Source organism: Prionailurus viverrinus, unplaced genomic scaffold, assembly GCF_022837055.1.
Source record: "Prionailurus viverrinus isolate Anna unplaced genomic scaffold, UM_Priviv_1.0 scaffold_35, whole genome shotgun sequence".
Lineage (NCBI taxonomy): Eukaryota > Metazoa > Chordata > Mammalia > Carnivora > Felidae > Prionailurus > Prionailurus viverrinus.
The window spans coordinates 1,262,717-1,280,419 of record NW_025927605.1 but is presented as its reverse complement, the minus strand read 5'-3'; the positions used below and the strand labels follow the sequence as shown (position 1 = coordinate 1,280,419).

The 17,703-nt window shown below is 57.8% G+C and overlaps 2 protein-coding genes and 1 long non-coding RNA gene across 11 annotated transcripts; 1 reads left to right on the top strand and 2 right to left on the bottom strand.

The window, feature by feature from the left end:
* Positions 1–939: 939 nt before the first annotated feature.
* LOC125158468 (uncharacterized) lies at positions 940–9,265 on the bottom strand. Of its 2 annotated transcripts, none has more exons than XR_007149419.1 (4): positions 9,076–9,265; positions 5,437–5,503; positions 5,041–5,140; positions 940–3,104 (listed from the first exon to the last, which is right to left on the bottom strand). It is a non-coding gene; the product is annotated as an uncharacterized LOC125158468 (long non-coding RNA). The 2 variants fall into 2 exon arrangements; XR_007149420.1 differs by having other exon boundaries at positions 9,004–9,142.
* RUNDC3A (RUN domain containing 3A) lies at positions 2,902–12,184 on the top strand. Of its 4 annotated transcripts, none has more exons than XM_047845590.1 (11): positions 2,902–3,032; positions 6,729–6,844; positions 7,228–7,361; positions 7,552–7,637; positions 8,579–8,668; positions 8,769–8,849; positions 8,994–9,159; positions 9,259–9,416; positions 10,170–10,307; positions 10,440–10,546; positions 11,584–12,184. In XM_047845590.1, the coding sequence occupies exons 1-11, from the start codon at positions 2,926–2,928 to the stop codon at positions 11,724–11,726; spliced, it is 1,326 nt and encodes a 441-aa protein (XP_047701546.1). In that variant the 5' UTR covers positions 2,902–2,925; the 3' UTR covers positions 11,727–12,184. The 4 variants fall into 4 exon arrangements, with proteins under 4 accessions (XP_047701546.1, XP_047701545.1, XP_047701548.1 ...); XM_047845589.1 differs by having other exon boundaries at positions 7,213–7,361; XM_047845592.1 differs by lacking the exon at positions 11,584–12,184 and adding an exon at positions 10,972–11,555.
* A 668-nt stretch (positions 12,185–12,852) lies between these two features.
* Positions 12,853–17,284, bottom strand: SLC25A39 (solute carrier family 25 member 39). 5 transcript variants are annotated; one of them, XM_047845595.1, is made up of 13 exons: positions 17,141–17,273; positions 16,536–16,629; positions 16,172–16,271; positions 15,979–16,038; positions 15,804–15,848; positions 15,437–15,570; positions 15,022–15,089; positions 14,754–14,878; positions 14,397–14,570; positions 13,944–14,053; positions 13,636–13,717; positions 13,475–13,555; positions 12,853–13,382 (listed from the first exon to the last, which is right to left on the bottom strand). In XM_047845595.1, exons 3-13 carry the CDS (start codon positions 16,254–16,256, stop codon positions 13,267–13,269), a joined length of 1,080 nt encoding a protein of 359 aa, XP_047701551.1. In that variant the 5' UTR covers positions 16,257–16,271; positions 16,536–16,629; positions 17,141–17,273; the 3' UTR covers positions 12,853–13,266. The 5 variants fall into 5 exon arrangements, with proteins under 5 accessions (XP_047701551.1, XP_047701550.1, XP_047701549.1 ...); XM_047845594.1 differs by lacking the exon at positions 16,536–16,629 and adding an exon at positions 16,382–16,434 and having other exon boundaries at positions 17,141–17,256; XM_047845593.1 differs by lacking the exon at positions 16,536–16,629 and having other exon boundaries at positions 17,141–17,284.
* Positions 17,285–17,703: the final 419 nt, after the last annotated feature.

Genomic DNA, 17,703 nt, shown 5'->3' with positions numbered 1-17,703 from the left:
GATGTGTACAGGGGCGCCAGGGTGGCTAAGCATCTAACTCTTGGTTTCAGCTCAGGCCATGATCTCATGGTTTGGTTCACAAATTCGAGCCCTGCATGGGGCTCTGCGCTGACATCGCAGAGCCTGCTTGGGATTCTGTCTCCCTCTTTCTCTGCCCACCCCCCCGCTTGCTCCTAGCTCTCTCTCAAAATAAATAAAAGTAAACTTAAAAAAAAAAAAGACGTGTATAAATGTTGAGCAGGCAGAGAGGCAGACTAATGTCAGTTATTCATTTCTTGCCTTTCTGCTCTAAATCCATTATTTGTGTCTCTGGTGTCTGATTTGAGTGCATCTGACTCTGCAAACTTGTTTCCCAGTCTCCGTTACTAATTGGCTTTCTGTTAAGTTCTGCTAATAAGAGACACTACAGAGAGATGGAAGGCAGGAGGAAGAAAGAAGGAACTATCTCCCCATATTTCTGGGTTTTTTTTCAGAGTTGCTCTGTCGTTGGAAGTTGGCTCCAGCCTTCAGCTTCATTCTGCACGCCAAGAACCAGCTTTGTAAACAGCTCCTCTGAGGAATAAGCAGCAGCCTCCTGGTGACTTTGCCTGAATCTGAGCCCCAACTCAGTAGGGCCTTACCTGTGGTCTCTTGGGGTGTAGCAATCCCACCTCTTCTCTTTTGTTCCCTCAGCCCTCGCTGCTTCATTTGGTTACGAGTTCCATGTCGTCCCAGTGTTCTCTTTCTCTTTTCGCTTTTAGTCTTCTAACTCCTGTGTAACCAATTCCCTGTATTAAATCCCTTCTATCTGAAATACATCATGTGGTTTCCATTTTTCTTACTAGGCCCTTTCGGATACACAAAATTACCCTCAGTGACAGAATAGATAAAGTGTAGTATTGACATGTACTGGAATCATATACGAGGAAAATAATGGAGAAAGAATAGACAAATAACAAATTTTCTTTTAATAAAGAAACATTAAACTATATATTTATTGATCGACATATAGGCGATAAAACTATAAAGAAAAGCCAGGAAATGATTATCACAAAAGTCAGGATAGTGGTTGTCCCTTGGGGGGATGGATGAAGAGAAGATCTGGGTGTGTTTGGGAAGTCCTGGGTTCTTGACAACTTTCTATTTCTTGATCTTTAAGGAAATGACAGAGGTGTTTGTTTTGTAAATATTCTTTAAACTGCACCTATGTGTTTTACATGCTTTTTTGTTCACATGACATACCCTGCAACTGAAAAACAAAAGAATATCATGATTGGCCTTGGCTATCTAGCTGGAGGCAGGAGGATGATAAGAGGGCCTTCTAGAAGCGAGGGAAGAGGGAAACGGCAAAGGAGAAACAGAAAAGACCAAGTCTGAGGTCCTGGAAGCCAAGAATTGAGGCTGAGGTTGAGTAGACATGAGATCTTTGCTGGGAGTGCCCAGGGAGTGAGACCGGGGTTGTGAGCTTGCCTAGGCCTTTTTTTTTTTTTTTTTTTTTTAATCTCTTCCTCCTCTGTTTGTGCTAACAGAGGGTCCCTGCCTGCTGATCATATTCAGATGTTGGTGCACATGTGAATCCGTGTGGGGACATATGACCATACACTAGTAAAGTGGAGTAAATCCAGGAGGTGGACAGAGTTGGTGACTACACATAAGCTGAGCCCTAGGATGGACATTCCTAAAGCCAAATGGGAAAATTGGGTGTACCCCACCTTAACACAGAAGGATTTCTGTGGGAGCTGGAGATTTTGGAGTGTGAAAGAGAACAGGTTGAGTAGAGGAATGGAGCAGGTGCAAGCAGGGATGAGAGAACAACTGGGAGGCAGAGGGTGACAGGAAAGCCAGGCAATGCATCCATTTCTTTCACTTTACCCTAAAAGATGTGATCAACTTTGGGGGCTCTCTTAGCCTTGCAGAGTGAGTTGATGGCACCATGCAGCAATGCTGATAGCCAGGGGATTAACCCTCAAGCCAGTTGCCCTGGGATGGTGTGAGGGTGTAGCAGGACTACGAGAGAGAGAGAGAGAGAGAGAGAGAGAGAGAGAGAAAGAAGAGAGAGAGAGAGAGAGAGAGAGAGAGAGAGAGCAGTGCCTTGGCCCTTAGCTGCCAGTCTAGTCTCACAGTCCTGAGTGGTTCAAGCCGCTAGGCTCCTACGGCTTATTCTGGATTCCCATCCCCCACCCTAGGAGCCGTTGAATCCACCGGCCGGTGCTGACAAGCCAAACACCAGATACACAGTCTCTCCGACTGCTCCTTGGCATCCTAGGTTACCGCGTAGGGCCACCTGCGCTCTCTGGAGGCAGACCTGATCCCGGCCTCCTTGAGAACGCAGACACTGATTGGGTGGGGGACGGGGCTGCGATGAGGGTATGGGAAGTGAGGACCTCCTTTCCCCGGCAGCAGGAGGAAAACTGAGACACCACCGATCACAGCTCAGAAACCAGGGAGTTCAGTCGTTGGAACTCAGAGACGCGAGGAGAGGGGTCCCGGGCCCTGAGTGTGGGAATGGACAACAGGCCAGATACCCCCTCTTCCTCCTTCCAATCGCTGCTTCTTCCGGGGACCCCCTCCGCCCTCCCTCTGCCCCAGCCCTCTCCCCCCCACCCCCAAATTCTGCATCCTCTGCGGATTGGTGCCCGGCCTGCCAGGGGCGGGGCCCGAGGGCCCTGACGTCACCAGCCGAGGGGGGCGGGCGTCTAAGGGAGGGGGGTGACGGGCCCGGCTCAGCACCTCGGAGAGCTCCCTCCGGCCTTGTTTTGCTCTGGAATCGCCGCCGGGGGAGGGTGCCAGGGGGCCGGGCACCGGGAGCAGCGGCAGGGGGATGACCGAGCAGGGATCGAGGGGCCCCGGCGGGCAGAGGGCCCAGCCGTGATCCGGCGGGGGGGGGCCGGGGCTCCAGGCGGGGTGGGGGGCAGCTGGTGGCGGCAGCAGTGGCCGCACATCTGGATGGAAGCGAGCTTTGTCCAGACCACCATGGCTCTGGGGCTGTCCTCCAAGAAAGCGTCTTCCCGCAATGTGGCCGTGGAGCGTAGGAACCTGATCACCGTGTGCAGGTGGGCGCCGCTGGCGGGGGGTGGTCAGGGAGAGGCGTCGGGGCGGGCTGCGGAAATACGGACCGAGCGTGCCTGCCGGGAGGGTGCACAGCAGCCACGGAGGAAAAGGGATGAAGCACAGAGTTAAGAGGAGCGCGTCCACTGTTCCTCTCAGGCCCAGACCAGGAGGGGGTTTGGAGGTCTGGTCCCTATCCTTCTAGGCCAAGTCAGGCCTATGCCCAGTCCGGGGCCTGGGGGTGAGGGGTGTTTAATTGGCACTGCAGCTTCCTGTGAAAACCAGGAAGTGACATTGTGTGTGAGGGGGAGGGGTGGGGATGGCTGGCTCCCTTGCTGGGGGCGGGGGCGAGGTGGGCAGAGAAGAACTGACAGGTAGCGGCCTGAACGCCCTCCAAGCATACCCTCACTCCCACCCCTGACATCCTGGCCTCTCAGGGGTGGGGCTTTCCTGGGAGATTTCCCAGGCTCAAATCCGGGAGCAGAGATGGTGCCCTCCTCCATCTCTGGGCAGCTGCAGCCTGTGGCAGGATCAACTAGGGGTGTGGGCAAAGCCCCTGAATCCACCCAGTGAAGGGTGAGGGACGCTGTGCCTGCCGTGGGAAGGAGGGAGGGTCTGACCGCAGAAGCCTGGGTCTCCTGGGTTCCAGGGAGGAGACTGGGAGGGCAGATGTGTCCCTGAGGGTGGGGCTGTCGCAGTGTTGGGAAGATTCATCTGCTTTTGGGGGGCCCAGGAAATGAAGCTTCCCACCTCAGCCCTGCAGTGACTCACCCTCACTGCCCTGTCCTGAGCCAGGAGCGGCCAGTTGCCCAGCCACTGTCCCTCAGCCTCACCTGCCCTCATCTCTCCCTCTAGGACCTCCCCCCACCACCAGCTGCCTTCTCCATCTGCAACCTCCCCACCCCCCATGCCACCTCTGAGGGCAGGCACTCCAAGTGCCGGGCTCAGCTGTCCTGCCTTGCCGCCCCCACCTTGCCTACACACAGGCCTTGGCCCTGCTCCTTCCCCCCAGGAATCAGCGCTCACCTGATGCCCTGGCTCCTGCCCGCCATAGCTCCTTCCAGGTTCCTGAGCACACACCCAACCACACTGCATCTGCCCCAGCCCAAAGTGCAGGCTGCTGCCTCCACCCTCACCTCTCAACCCCTGCCATTATGGTATAAAACAAAGGTTTCTGCCTTTGGGGCCAGAGGGTCCTAGGTTCAAGCTCTGACTTCATCAGTTATTTGCTGTACAACCATGGGAAGTCTCCCAACCATTCTGGGCCTTGGGTGCCTCATCATCCCCACTGTCAATGTAACAGCCACACCAAGGAATAGTTATGGCATAATTCGTGTAGGACCACACGCCTGGCACATGAAAATAGCCCTCTCCTGATGGTACCCTTCCTGTCTCTGAGAAGAAGGTTCTTCTTCTTTCCTTTGCCTGCTAGGACAACTGAGCCTCTTGAGTGCATGGGGAAAGGGGGGTGGGGGTGCGGGGGATCTCCCTTTGGCCTAGGCTGGAGAAGCAGAGGTTCTGGAGGTTCGGAAGTGGGCTTAGAGCTGGGGTGTGAGGGACAGAGTTTTGGAGGGGGTTGGGGGCATGACAAAGACTTAGAAACCCCTCAGGCCCCTGCCACCTCATCGCTGTCATGTGGTTCGCCTCCAGCTCCCAGAACAGTTCCCTTTAGCAGGCCAAGGGCTCCCCCGGGCCCTGGCCTCCCCGTCTCCATGGTAACCTGCAGCAGCCACTGCACCTCCTAACAAGGAACACACCATGGGGCTCCCGGGGGCAATGACCAGTTCGGCGACACCCCTGAGGATAGATGGCAGATGGCTGCCACACTGAAACGAGCCCCAGGCCCCCACTGAGGGCTGACCCAGATGACCAGAAAATATCACGGGGGGTGAAGCGTGCTGCATAATGAAGCCCAGCTAATGCCCTAAACACACGCTCTTTCCAGCAGGGTCGACCTTACCATTAATGGCCCTGCTCCTCGCCACCCCTGCCCAATGGCCTATACACACTTACCTTCTCCCAGTCCTTCCTGGAGCCCGAGGCAGGTACTCTATTATTCCTGTTTGGGCCTCAGAGAGATTAAATGACCCGTCCAAGGCCACATGGATATCACCTGGAAACAGGATTTGAGTCCATCAGGCTGCTTCCATCTACTAGGACCCCAACACTGACCTGGCTCTGATTTCGGGCCAGACCAGCTCTAAGCCCAAAGAGAGGGAGGGAGGGCCTTTGGCTCAGTTCTGCCATTGGTCTGAGAGCCTCAGAGGACAGTGCGTAGGGGCTGGAGCTTGCAGAGTGGAAGGCAGAGGAGGCAGGGGCTGCTCCCGGGCCTTGGGAAACGTGATGGCCACCAGGAGGCCACAAGATGTAGCAGAAAGAGGAAGCGCTTTGGAATCAGACAACACTTACCTGACTCCTCGCTAGCTGTGTGACTCTGAACAGATCAGTCCACCTCTTGAATCTTCAATTACCTTATCTGTTAAATGGGAATGATGATAGTAAGAGGACCTACCTCCCAGAGCTGTTGTAAAGATGGATGAGCTAATACATGCAAACTACAGTGCTCGACACATTACAGGGCTTGATAAGCTTAGCGGGGGAAGGGCAGTTCCAAGCAGCCCCCATATCCCCCAACACCCACTCTTGCTCTGCCACCCACAATAGGGTAATAATGGGATGTTGGGAGCTGTGTCCTCATTCCTGCCCCATCCCAGTGCAGGGATGGCAGGTGCAGATTGCAGGGGTAGGGATTGCAGAGGTAGCGGAGGCTCTGAGCAGGATTGCAGAGAAGGACGGGGGCTGCTGGGCTCCAGTTTCTCAGCCCTGTTGGCTTCCCTTGATTCCCTTCCTCTCTGAGAAGCCAGGTGTCTGGGCCTCTAAGACCCCTTCCAGAGATCTGCTGCCAATGTCCCGCACACACACACCCAACGTGTGTCAGACCCACAACCTGCACACGCACACACACACCCAACGTGTGTCAGACCCACAACCTGCACACGCACACACACACCCAATGTGTGTCAGACCCACAACCTGCACACACACACACACACACACACACACACACACAACGCCCCAGCCCAGCTCTGCACCGCCTGGTTCTGGGCAGCTGGTGTGTGGGCGACCAGGCTAGGAAGGAGAAGGGGAAAGGGGGGCATCCGTGTGCTAAAAGCCCACCTGGCCACCCTGGCATGCCCACGCTCCATGTGCTCAGTGCCAACTCACATGTCCTGGCACAGGTGACCCCCCGCCGCCCCCAGAAGGGACTGAAGTTTGTTCCAGCAATAGCAGAAGACAGCACAGGGCAGGGGTGCAAACCCTCTTCTAACTCCTAGCTGACCTCTGACCCACACACATAGAAAATGCAACTCCAAAGGATGGGCAAGAAGGAAGGGGCTCTGGGAAAGACCCCTGACTCCGGGTGTCCTGAAGTTTCCTTTCTCTAGCTGTCACCTCTCCTATCACCTATATGTCAATCAGTCTCCCACCTGCCACTCTATCACTCCCAGGTCACAGCACCTCTGTGGTCACTGTGTATCCCTCCGTATTTCACCTTCTTTCCCTTTCCCACCACACCCATGCTCTTCATGACCTCTTCTCCGTCCTTCTCTCCCTCTCTTTGCCTAACACCCCTCCTCTACTGCCATTGCCCTGTTGTCTCACTGGACCCCCCCACTTCCCCCTCTCCCACCCCTCACCAGGTTCTCTGTGAAAACGCTGCTGGAGAAGTATACGGCAGAACCCATCGATGACTCATCCGAGGAGTTTGTGAATTTTGCAGCCATCTTAGAGCAGATCCTCAGCCACCGTTTCAAAGGTGGGCGGGCCCAGCTCCCTGTCCCCTGTTGTCCAGCCCTCCTAACTCCCAGCCTTGAGCTTCCAGCCACCCACTCTGATCTCCCCTGTGGCTTTCTGAACCCCATCATTGACTCTGGGCCATGCACAGAGCTGGGAAGAGGGGACGGGGTCTTCTGGCCACTTGAGTGGGTGCCCACAAACCCAATCAACGGGCGTGCAGTTATATGCTAGCGAGCCCTTTGTGCACATGCATGTGTGTGCGCATATGTTTGGGGGAGGCACCATGTGTGGGCGTGGCTGCTTATACTTATGCATGTGTATACCCCATGACATGGACCCTGTACAAACTCCCTGGTTTTGCTGAGCCGCCTCCCTGCCCTGGCTCAGCCTGTGCCCCAGCAGGTCCGGTGAGCTGGTTCAGCTCAGACGGGCAGCGGGGCTTCTGGGACTATATCCGGTTGGCCTGCAGCAAAGTGCCCAACAATTGTGTGAGCAGCATTGAGAACATGGAAAACATCAGCACAGCCCGAGCCAAGGTGAGGGGCCTGTGATGGGCAGGGCGAGGGCAGCTGTTGGTTGCAGGGGAATACAGGGGGGGGATTGCCTGCTCCTTGTTCCTCACCCCTGCCTACAGGCACTGGGTAGAAGAGCCACAGGAGGTCTAGACCCAATAGTGCACTCATGGGTCCCTTCAGGGCAACAAATAAAGGTGAGTGTGCTTTCCAGGGCCGGGCATGGATCCGAGTGGCACTGATGGAGAAGCGAATGTCGGAATACATCACCACAGCTCTGCGGGACACCCGGACCACCAGGTCAGACCCTCTCAGTCAGCTCGGACCACAGATCCCAGTGTGCACGTTCACTGCCTAAACATACTTGATCCTTCAATTCTTAGAGCAACCTTCGGTACCTGGACTACAACTCCCAGCATGCACTGCTAGCTTGCCAGTCTCCCTCTCCCAGACTATCCTCTGCCACTGCGCCTGCCCTCCTGGAACACACCTTTAGCACCACCACCATCTCTTCCAAGTCAGATTAATTATTCTCCACCATCCGGCAGCACTGACCTCATGCACAGCCCTAACCTTAGACACACCTCTGAACAAGCCTCAACTATGTTAACCTTGTTCCATGACCTATAACACAGAGCCCTACCTACTCCGCAAACAGTGGCAGCAGTCTGTACTTGCTACCCATGGACGACAGAGTCCCAGTGTGCCGAGCCTCAGTCCCTGCACCGTGGGTTTGCAGAGAGAATGGGTCTCAGGCGCAGGGGTCACAGGCAGAATTTGTGCTTGAAGCTGAGTATGGTCAGGGTCATGTCTCTCTCCCCACCAACCCAGTGGTCACATACAACCCAATGTTTTCACTCCATTCTATCTCTAGTCTGTCCTCACATGTCAGAGTTTACACCATATTTTTGAGCACCTGCTGTATGCCAAGCACTAATGATTAGAACTGGTTTCCTGATTTTACCGTTCTGGATGACTCCATGCTTTGCGGGAAAGGGGTAGTTCAGAGGATGGAGGAAAGTATTCTCAGGGAACACACGTTCTAATAGGTGGGAGACACAGTGGGCCCCACTCTGAGGGAGAGACCAGATCCACACCTGAGAGGTGAGCAGGAAAGAGACCCCTCCTTCCTCTAGGAAAGGTCTGTAGTAAGCTAACAAGAGAAGTCCTGAGGGGTGCCCCACCCCCCACCCCCGCGGGAGGATGCTGCACCATCAGTCCCTCGCTCCCCCGCCCCGCAGACGTTTCTATGACTCGGGAGCCATCATGCTTCGGGAGGAAGCCACCGTCCTCACCGGGATGCTGATCGGACTGAGCGCCATAGACTTCAGGTGGGGTCTGGATGGAGGTGGCGGAGGGAGTTTAGCCGCGAACGCCCACATTCCCATCTCCTCCTACCCGCCCCCAACCTTGTGGTTCCTCTGCCCCCAGCTTCTGCCTAAAGGGCGAAGTGCTGGACGGGAAGACCCCCGTGGTCATCGATTACACACCCTACCTAAAGTTCACCCAGAGGTGAGCAGCAGGACTGCTGTGATGGGTGGGGGACGGCGGGCAGGGGGCAGGCTGCGCCGGCATCCGGGTCCCTCCGCCCCAGGGGGTCGGCAAGGGAAGCCCGGGCGGGCAGAGCGGGCCGTGCCCACCGCTCCTTCCCCCAAGCTATGACTACCTGACGGACGAGGAGGAGCGGCACAGCGCCGAGAGCAGTACCAGCGAGGACAACTCGCCCGAGCACCCGTACCTGCCGCTCGTCACCGACGAGGACAGCTGGTACAGCAAATGGCACAAGATGGAACAGAAGTTCCGCATCGTCTACGCGCAGAAGGTGCGTGATGCCGCGGCGGGGGCTGCGGGGAAGGGGGCGGGCGGCCGCTGGGACCCTCCCCCCGCGTCCCGCGGCCCGGGCTGAGCCGGCGCCCCGCAGGGCTACCTGGAGGAGCTGGTGCGCCTGCGCGAGTCGCAGCTGAAGGACCTGGAGGCGGAGAACCGGCGGCTGCAGCTGCAGCTGGAGGAGGCGGCGGCGCAGAACCAGCGCGAGAAGCGGGAGTTGGAAGGCGTGATCCTGGAGCTGCAGGAGCAGCTGTGAGCGCCGCCGCCGCCCTTCCCCGTCCCGGCCACCCCGACCACATCGCCCCCAGAGTCCAACGTCACCTTCCTTGATAACAGCATCTAGTGCAACCAACCGCCAGCATCAAACCACTGATCCCCTCACCTCCTCCACCCCAGGCCCCCGTCCCCAGCGAACTAAATTACTCTCAACGTAAGATCCTGGGCGCCCCACTTCATCCGTCAGCTAGCATGGTTATAGAACATTACTCCTGGGACCCCAACATTACTGATAAGGACCTCAAATGTTACTTAGCGACCTTCAACACGATCCCGTTATTCCCTCTGCTCAACAGCCCTCTGCTCCGCAACCACTGACCATCATCCCCACGGTGACCACTGACTTCACTGCTACTCATCCCCAATAGCTCCCCCCTAGACCTTTTCATTACCCTGTGACCTCCCAGCAGGAGTCCCCAAGATACCCCATTAACCTTCAGGATTCCCACTCTGTTCTGTATCCACTCCACACTGACTTGAGTCCCACAAACACCCCATTGTCCCCTCCATCCCCCAGTAGGAGCACACCGAATCCCCGTCACCTCTCTAACCCCCAGTACCTTCCACTGCCTCCCAGGATCTGCCCTACTGATCCTCAACATTCTATCCCCATTTCTGCTACCCAGGTTTCATTCCTAACCCCACCACCACCTCTTTCTGAGCTCGCCCCCCCCCTCCCCACTTCTGCTCCCTCTCCTAGCCAGTCCTGACCCCTCCTCCCCATCCCAGGACAGGTCTGATCCCCGGTGACCACGTTCCCCTGGCCCAGGGTTCCAAAGAGCTCACTACTCCCCTGGTCAACCAATGGCCGTCACTAGGAACGCTCAATGGGGCAGAGGGTGCCAACAACCCCAAGCTCTACCGGAGGTAAGCCTCAGCCAGGCTCAGCTTGGGCCCGAGTGCTGGCCCTTACTGGGAAGAGGGGCACTGGGAGGGCGGGGGGGGGGGGGGGGGGGCTGTAGGCCTCTGCCTGCACACCAGCCCTCTGCTCTGCCACAGACACAGTTTCATGAGCACGGAGCCACTGTCAGCTGAAGCCAGTCTGAGCTCGGACTCCCAGCGCCTGGGAGAGGGCAAACGGGATGAGGAGCCCTGGGGCCCCATCGGTGAGCCCCCGATCCAGCACCCAACTCTTCCAAGAGGGGCTGAGGCCAGGCCTTGGGGTCTATGGAATTGGCCCTGGCCGATTCCCTCTTTCATTCAGCCCTTCCAGAGAGCTTAGCACAGCAATTAAGTTTGGTTTGGGGGTGTTGGGCAGACCCTAGGGCAAACTAGCTGTGCCTCCTCCCCTGCCAGCTCGGTCAGTCACTTCACCTGGCTGAGCACTTCCCATCTGTAAAATGGGGGTGCTGATTAAAATAACCACCCATGTTGGCATATGGTGAGGGCTCAATGGCTTTTTGGCATGATGACATCCTCAAGGGGCTCACAAATTCTTGGGGAACTCTTTGCCTAACTGATTTGCTCTTATCTCATGCACTCTGCGAACCGCTTGCCTGACCATTGTTCCCCCCTTTTCTTTGGCTGCCAGGAAGCTCAGAGCCAAATTAGTGGCTCTCTTCAAGCGAATGTCCAGGACTTCAACGCATGCATTTTGTGTTGCCCTCCCCTGGCTTCACCTCGGTTCCCCGCCCTAGTTTTCCCGGTGCCTGGACTTCTGCCTTTTCTTTCTAAAAACCACACTGTACTGGATGATTTTAGATCTTCTTTGAGACAAGGCAGGCTATGGACGTGGAACCCCGCCACACTGTGTTTGTGATTGTCCGTGTGTCTGTCTCCCCACCAGACTGTGAGCTCCGTGAGGGCAGGGACCGTGTCTCGTCCGTTCTCTGTATCCCCAGTGCTTGGAACGGAACAAGTGCTCACCGTGTGTTTAATAAACAGACAGAGAGGATGAACCTCAGGGGGAGACAGAGACATAAACTGACGATTACAATACAGTGTCCCTGGCACTGTGCATGGCATGGGCAGATGCTTATCAAGGTTTAACTGAAAATGGCAAATGCTCCAGAAATGAGGAAAAATTCCTGGGGGGGGGGGTTCACCTGAGGGTTGCCCCTCCACTGCCTTCGCCTGTACCCCCCTCCCCAACTCACACACAGGCAGACCAGTTGGCTTGGCCTCACCTGCCCTCTCTCCCCAGGGAAGGACCCCACGCCCTCCATGCTGGGCCTCTGCGGCTCCCTGGCCTCCATCCCCAGCTGCAAGTCCCTGGCGAGCTTCAAATCCAACGAGTGCCTGGTGAGCGACAGTCCTGAGGGCAGCCCAGCACTGAGCCCCAGCTGAGGAGCGGTGTGGGCAGCACCAACGCCAGCCCCCCCACCCCCACCCTGGCCAGGGGCACAGACACCTGCCGCCTTTCCTCAGAGTCCCCCAGTCCAGGCCACTTTTCCAGGGAACGCTGCCCACCCAGCCATGGGTCTCTTGCGAAAGGCACCCTTTGCTTCTCGCCAGTTTTAGCTTTCTGCCCAAGGGAGCAGGAGCTGCAAAGGGGAGTCGGTTGGGCCAGGCTACAGGGGCACCGCGGCCACAGGGAATCCTTGGGAAAGTTTGTTCCATTCTTCTGGTGACCCTGACGCCTGGCTGGCTTCCCACTGGACTCTTCTTCGCTCATCCCCACCACCCTCCTCAGGAGCTGGTGGCCCAGCCTCAGCACCCCCACCTCCCTTGCCTCTTCAGTCTGTCCTTGTGTATTCCCTGGAGTCCCTCCCTTCCCAGTCCCCAGGGCAGGGGCTCTGAGGGGATCAGGCAAATAAAAACCAGAAGACTGAGGGCAACTTTGTCTGTGGGGGGCTGGGACTGGACACTGTCCCGAAGTGGCACAATCTGATAGAGCCGGTGCCGGGCCCATAACAAAGGTGATGCTAGACCAGACAGAATGGGTACATGCCCCACGGGAGCAGACCTGTCGGAAGAAAGCCAGGAGTAGGTGGCTTTCCTAAGGGTCCTAAATGTTAGGCCTTTCCCCAGCAGACATGTAAATGCCCCATTCAGCCCAATACTCTTAATAACTTGCTTAGCCCCAAGCAGAGAAGACACTGAACATCCTGGGGGCAGGTGGAGGAGGCAAACCCTGGCAGGGCCCTATTCTCCTTCCGGCACCCTGAGCAATTCAGCTTTGGCCCAGAGTTGCAGACCCAAAGAAGCAACCTCCCCCCTCTGTTGTCACTGAAGTGTGCCCTTGGGGAGGGGTTGCACCACCTTCTACCCTGGCCCTAACACTACCTGTCGCCCCCAACTCTGGGTCCTTGCACTGACCCAGCTCTCACTAAATAAGGAGGGGGGTGCTTTATGTGGGTACCACCTGGGCAGTAAAAGCCGCTGTCAAGGTCCCTTCCAGGCCCCCTCTGTGCAAGTCACTCACCAAGTCCCAGTTCCCTCCCCACCCTGACCCCCCTGCACTCACAGGCACTGGAGAGAAGTTCATCATCTTTAGACTCAAGGAATTAACAGGGAAGGGTGCAGACTACACCAGGCCCAGGGTTTTGTGGCTCCCAGAAGCAGACCCAGCTACAGCAAACACAGGGAAATGGTGGGAAGGGAGGGGGCAGTTATCAGATTTGGTCTTGAACTTGGTCGGGGCGGGGGGGGGGGCTGGAAAAGTGATTATCCTTGGGGCTTGGGAATGAGGAACAGCAGGAAGAAAGCTGTTTTAGGGGGGCCTTGGCAGACCTAGAGGGGTAGCCCCAACCCCTGGAGCTCATAGTTGAGAGGGAAAGGAAATGAGGCCCCTCCCCTCAGTGCTGAGGACAAGGCACTTGGCTCAGTCTCCTTCTGCCCCACCCCCATCCATGGAAGAGATAGGGGCCTTGTCCCCTGGCTCCTTTTAAGGGCCCAGAGGCTGTTCTCTGTTGAGCCTCTGGAAGAAGCTTTTGCCAAACTCGTAAGTGCTGATCATGATGGCACAGGAGGGGGCAGCCTTGATGATCCTCGGGAGAAAGCCTGCAATGGGAGACGGAGATTAGGGTCAGAGGTCAGGGTCCTGGGAGGGGCCCAATCCTTTCAAGTTTGGACAAACACACACAGACACTCACCTGCAAAGAGTCCCCTGGTGCCAGACTCAGCCCGGATCCTCCGCAGCAGCAGCCAGGTGGAGTCGGCGTGCGGGGGCGTCACTGCAAACGTAAGGCACAGCCCAGTAAGACCCCGCTTAGGGCCCCCACCTGCCTGGCCCCACACCAGCCAGAACCTTCACCTCTCACAGCCTCCACCGCTCCCAGTGCGACCTGGCGTTGCGTCTTCACCACGTCAAAGGGTAGAGTCAGGATGGCCGCCACCTGGTGGGGTAGGGAGAGAGCTGGTCTCCATTCCCAGGACCCCCATCCCCCGCATCCAGCCAGGGTCTGCCAACCTTAACCAGGATTTCACCAGGGAGGGTGAGCTTGCTCCTCAACAGGCAGCCACCTGCTGCTACACGAGCACTCTTCTCTTGAGCACCTCCAACAACCCTCAGGCCTCCCAAGGACACATCCACTGGCCTCACTCCCTGTCCGATCAACTCACCGTCCCTGAGATGCCGCCAGCCACAAAGCTGATGCCCACGGATGTCTGGTCTTTTGGCCTGAGCCCGCTCAACCAGCTCTTCACCAGCTCATAGTTGAACCAGTACAGGGCTTGGGGGCGCAAGGATACGCTCATTAGAGTTGGGAGAGGGCAGCAGGGTGGCCCCAGACCTCCCATTTTCCACTGCCGCACAATGTGACAAGCCCTCCCTCCTGGTAACCAAGACTGCTCGTTACGTGCCAGTTTCTGTAACAGGGCCTCTGCAGAAATTTACTTCTGAAAACCTGGGTGAATACCCTGCCTGCTGGCCCCATTGCACAGATGAGATATCCAAAGCCCAGAGAAGTCAGGTGACTTCAAAGTCAGTAATAGCACAACTGGGATTTAACTGCAGAACTCTTGTGAGTCATCCAAAGGCTCCGTTACCCCAGCCCCTGCACCCCTGATTCCTACCTGAAAAGGGCACATCCCGAAGGGCAGTGGGGCCCCAGCCCAGCCACAGCGAGCGCCAGCCGCCCTGAGCCATGGCAGCTCGGACACAGGCACCCAGCTCCCGGTATGACACGTGCTGAGCCTGCAGCTTTGTCCGCACCAGCTCCAGGGGGCTGATCACAGTCACGGTTCCCACTAGGGGGAATAGTGGGGAGAGGTCAGCTCACAGGGCCCAACGGCAACCTGTCCCAGGATCTGGGGGCCCAAGAGATCCCTCTACCCCTAAGCTGCCAGACATTGGAGCTGGAAGCCAGAACCGGACTCAAGTGCAGGTGGGGGTCAGAGAGAGAGAGATCAAGGGCCCAAGGCTGTGCTCACAGCGGGCTAGTGCGCCAGCCACCATAGGTGCGTAGAGGTCAGAAGTCAGGGCTCGACCACAAAGGAAGGCCTTGAGTTGGTCATAGGCGGTGAAGTAGATGGCAGTGGCCGGCACAGTCATAACCCTGGGAGTGTGAACAGAGGTTAGCTGGGACTCCCAAAGCCTCCCAAACCTCCCAGGCCTCCCCTGCCCCAGTCAGCCAACAGGAGAGGAACGGGTCAGAGGAGTCCAGGAAGGAAAAGCAAATACACAAGCTGGGATACTCACAAGGTGGCTGGGAGGCCGCTCCACAGGGTCCTAGTGCCTTCACGTCTCACGATCTTCACAAAGGCATCCTGGCCAAGCAGACACCAGTCCGCAAGGAGGAAGGTGAAGAAGCTCCATGAGGGGGCTAACCCATACTTGGCCCCAGCCTGATGCCCTCACCTCTCCCCACTGCCCGGAGTCCTGGCGGTAGTCGCTCAGGCCCCCACACACTCAATCACCCACTTAGCTCCAAGTGGACTCTTGCCCACCCTTCAAAACCTCATAGCGATGATACCTCCTCAGGGAAGCCCTTCCCAAACTGAACCGGCCACCCCTACTTGCTTTGTGTCACTCACTCTTTCCTGACTGAGTCTGCAGCGTGACCAATGCAAAGCCCTCAGGAATGCCTAGAGACACGGTTGAGGGCACAACTCACCAAGGTGCCCGTAAAACGCGTGGGGTCCTGGAACCAGGTGGCACAGCGGGCACCATTTGGGCACAAGTACAGGGGCTCCAGGACACCATTGCAGTACAGGAGGCACTTCCCTGTGGATCGGAGAGAGGAGGGCACTGGGAAAGGGGAGGGGGTGTTAGGATGACTATGCTCTGGAACCCTGCAGGGAGGTGGTGAGTCCCCATCCCTAGAGGGCCAGCAGAGGCCGTGGTCCCTGGGTGGACATTCCTGACAGAGGGCTCGCTAACAGGACCTGGAAGTGTGTGCTAGGGCTGTGGAGCTCTCGGGTCCCCTGGGGACACTCCCTCCCCTGGACCTTCACAAGCTCCCTGTGGCTTGGGGAACTCACATTTGGCGTAGGGGAGGCTCCAGAGTCTGGAGGAAGACATCAGCTCTAAAATACAAGGCAGTCCCTTAAGTCAGGAGAACCCCCCCCCCCCCCCCCGCTCCAGGGACCCCATCCCTGGAAGACCCTTGTTTTACCCAGGCACCACCCCATATTGGCTCCAGGGTCGGGCACTCACCACCGGCCACGGAGGGGCGCTGAGACTGCAAGCGTACCTTCACCACGTCCAAGGGTGTCACTGGGGGGAAGACAGCAGGTCTGAAGTCTCCTTAAGGACCCCAACCCTGACCCCTCCTCCAGGACCAGGTCCCCTCCAATCTTTGGTCTGCCCTAGTCCCCAGCTGCCCCCACCCCACCTCCCCAGATCTTACTGAAGAGGGAGGTGACCACAGCCCCGGTGCCTGAGGCCACCATTTGTTGGAGGGGGCTAATGCCCCCAGGGTTCTGGTCAGCCATCTTGTAGATTCAATTCTGAAAAACAAACGGTCAACTGGAGTCCCAGGAGTCCCAACTCACAAAACACGAGTCAGTGGGAAGGGAAGAAAGGGATTTGACCCAGCCCTTCATCCCAATTCACTCACTTGACATGAATTCAAACGATCCTCACGATAAGCTTTTAAAGCAGTTGTCAGCTCTACTTTGTCAATTGAGAAACAGAGATTCACAGAGGGGTAGGGTGACCTGACCAAGGTCACTGTGGGAGTAGTTAGGAGGGAAGCCTGGGGAGTTACTCACTGGTTAAGAGGCAATAATGGCCCACTGCCATTTCCTCATCTAAGCAACACGGAATTACCGTGCCCCCTCCTCGGGGCAGGCACCTGGTTTGGCCCTGGGGACCCAAAGATCAAAACGTCTGAGCCGATCCCCAAAGCCCCTGCCTCTCGAGGCAGGCACTTGGGAGCTCCGAGTCACCGGGCCTGAAAGGTGGGGCCGAGCAATGAGGGAAACGTGTAAACAAATCTGATGGTCACGAAAGGACCGTCCGCTCTCTCGGGACGGCAGGCGAGGTTCCAGGCCCTCCCCCGCACCCTCCCCCCGAGGCCGGAAGGGCCAGTCCCCAGGCCTAGATGGGAAGGACAATCTCTCTGCTCTCTTCCCAAGACAGAGGCGGGGTTGTTCGGCCGAGAGGGCGGAAAGTAGGTTTGGAGAGACAGGATCTCTCCCTGTTCCTCGGGCACGCCGGTCCCGCGCTCAGCGGACGCCCGGTGGGACCGAGCAGGTCGGCCCGACCGCTCACGACTCCAGGCCCCCAGCCCAGCTCAGGCTCCCCGGGACCTCGGAAGGCCCACCTCCATCCCCGCCCCGAGCCGGGCCCTCAACCCCGGTCCAGCTCCGCCCACCTGGCTCCAGGCCGGTGCTCGCGCTGCGCGGCGCCCAGGGCCCAGCGGGCCCATGGCGGCTCCGCGGCCGGTGCAGGGTCCGCGCGCGCTCGATCCGTACCAAGGCCGACTTGAAAAGCAGCAGAGCCCGCCCCGCCTCCGGACCGCGCCGCGAGGCCCCGCCCCCCGCCGGCCGACCTGCCGCACGCCCGGAGTGCCGCCGGCCCCGCCCACCCGCAGAGGTTCTGGGACCCGCAGCGCCCCAGTCCCCCAGCCGAGGGAGGGTGCGCCGCAGGTTCTCCGCCGGACCAGCGCCCCAAGGTCGCGGGGGTCTCCACGTCGAGCGTGACGGAGGCAGCACCGCACTTAACAGCGTGGTCTTACAAACTCCATCCCACCAGTACGCTGGCCGAGCGCTGCCCGGGGAGTCCCAGCTCTTCCCTTAACTTCCAGACCAGCGTGGGTAACGCGCTCTCCCGCTCTTCCTCGGTGTCCTCATCTGCGGAGCCGGCAGGGATTTGAATCAGTTCTTCCAAAGCCACGGGGCGATCAGATAGTGATGGCATATATTTACCCGCCGGGCT

Bases quoted from the DNA above. Each gene is read 5' to 3' on its own strand.
- RUNDC3A (XM_047845589.1), top strand. From the start codon at position 2,926: ATGGAAGCGAGCTTTGTCCAGACCACCATGGCTCTGGGGCTGTCCTCC. The intron at 3,033-6,728 runs GTGGGCGCCGCT...ACCCCTCACCAG, and splicing joins AACCTGATCACCGTGTGCAG to GTTCTCTGTGAAAACGCTGC. The intron at 9,160-9,258 runs GTGCGTGATGCC...GGCGCCCCGCAG, and splicing joins GCATCGTCTACGCGCAGAAG to GGCTACCTGGAGGAGCTGGT.
- SLC25A39 (XM_047845593.1), bottom strand. From the start codon at position 16,256: ATGGCTGACCAGAACCCTGGGGGCATTAGCCCCCTCCAACAAATGGTG. The intron at 16,039-16,171 runs GTAAGATCTGGG...TCTTCCCCCCAG, and splicing joins TGTGGTCACCTCCCTCTTCA to TGACACCCTTGGACGTGGTG. The intron at 13,556-13,635 runs GTGAAGGTTCTG...TTACGTTTGCAG, and splicing joins AGCGGTGGAGGCTGTGAGAG to TGACGCCCCCGCACGCCGAC.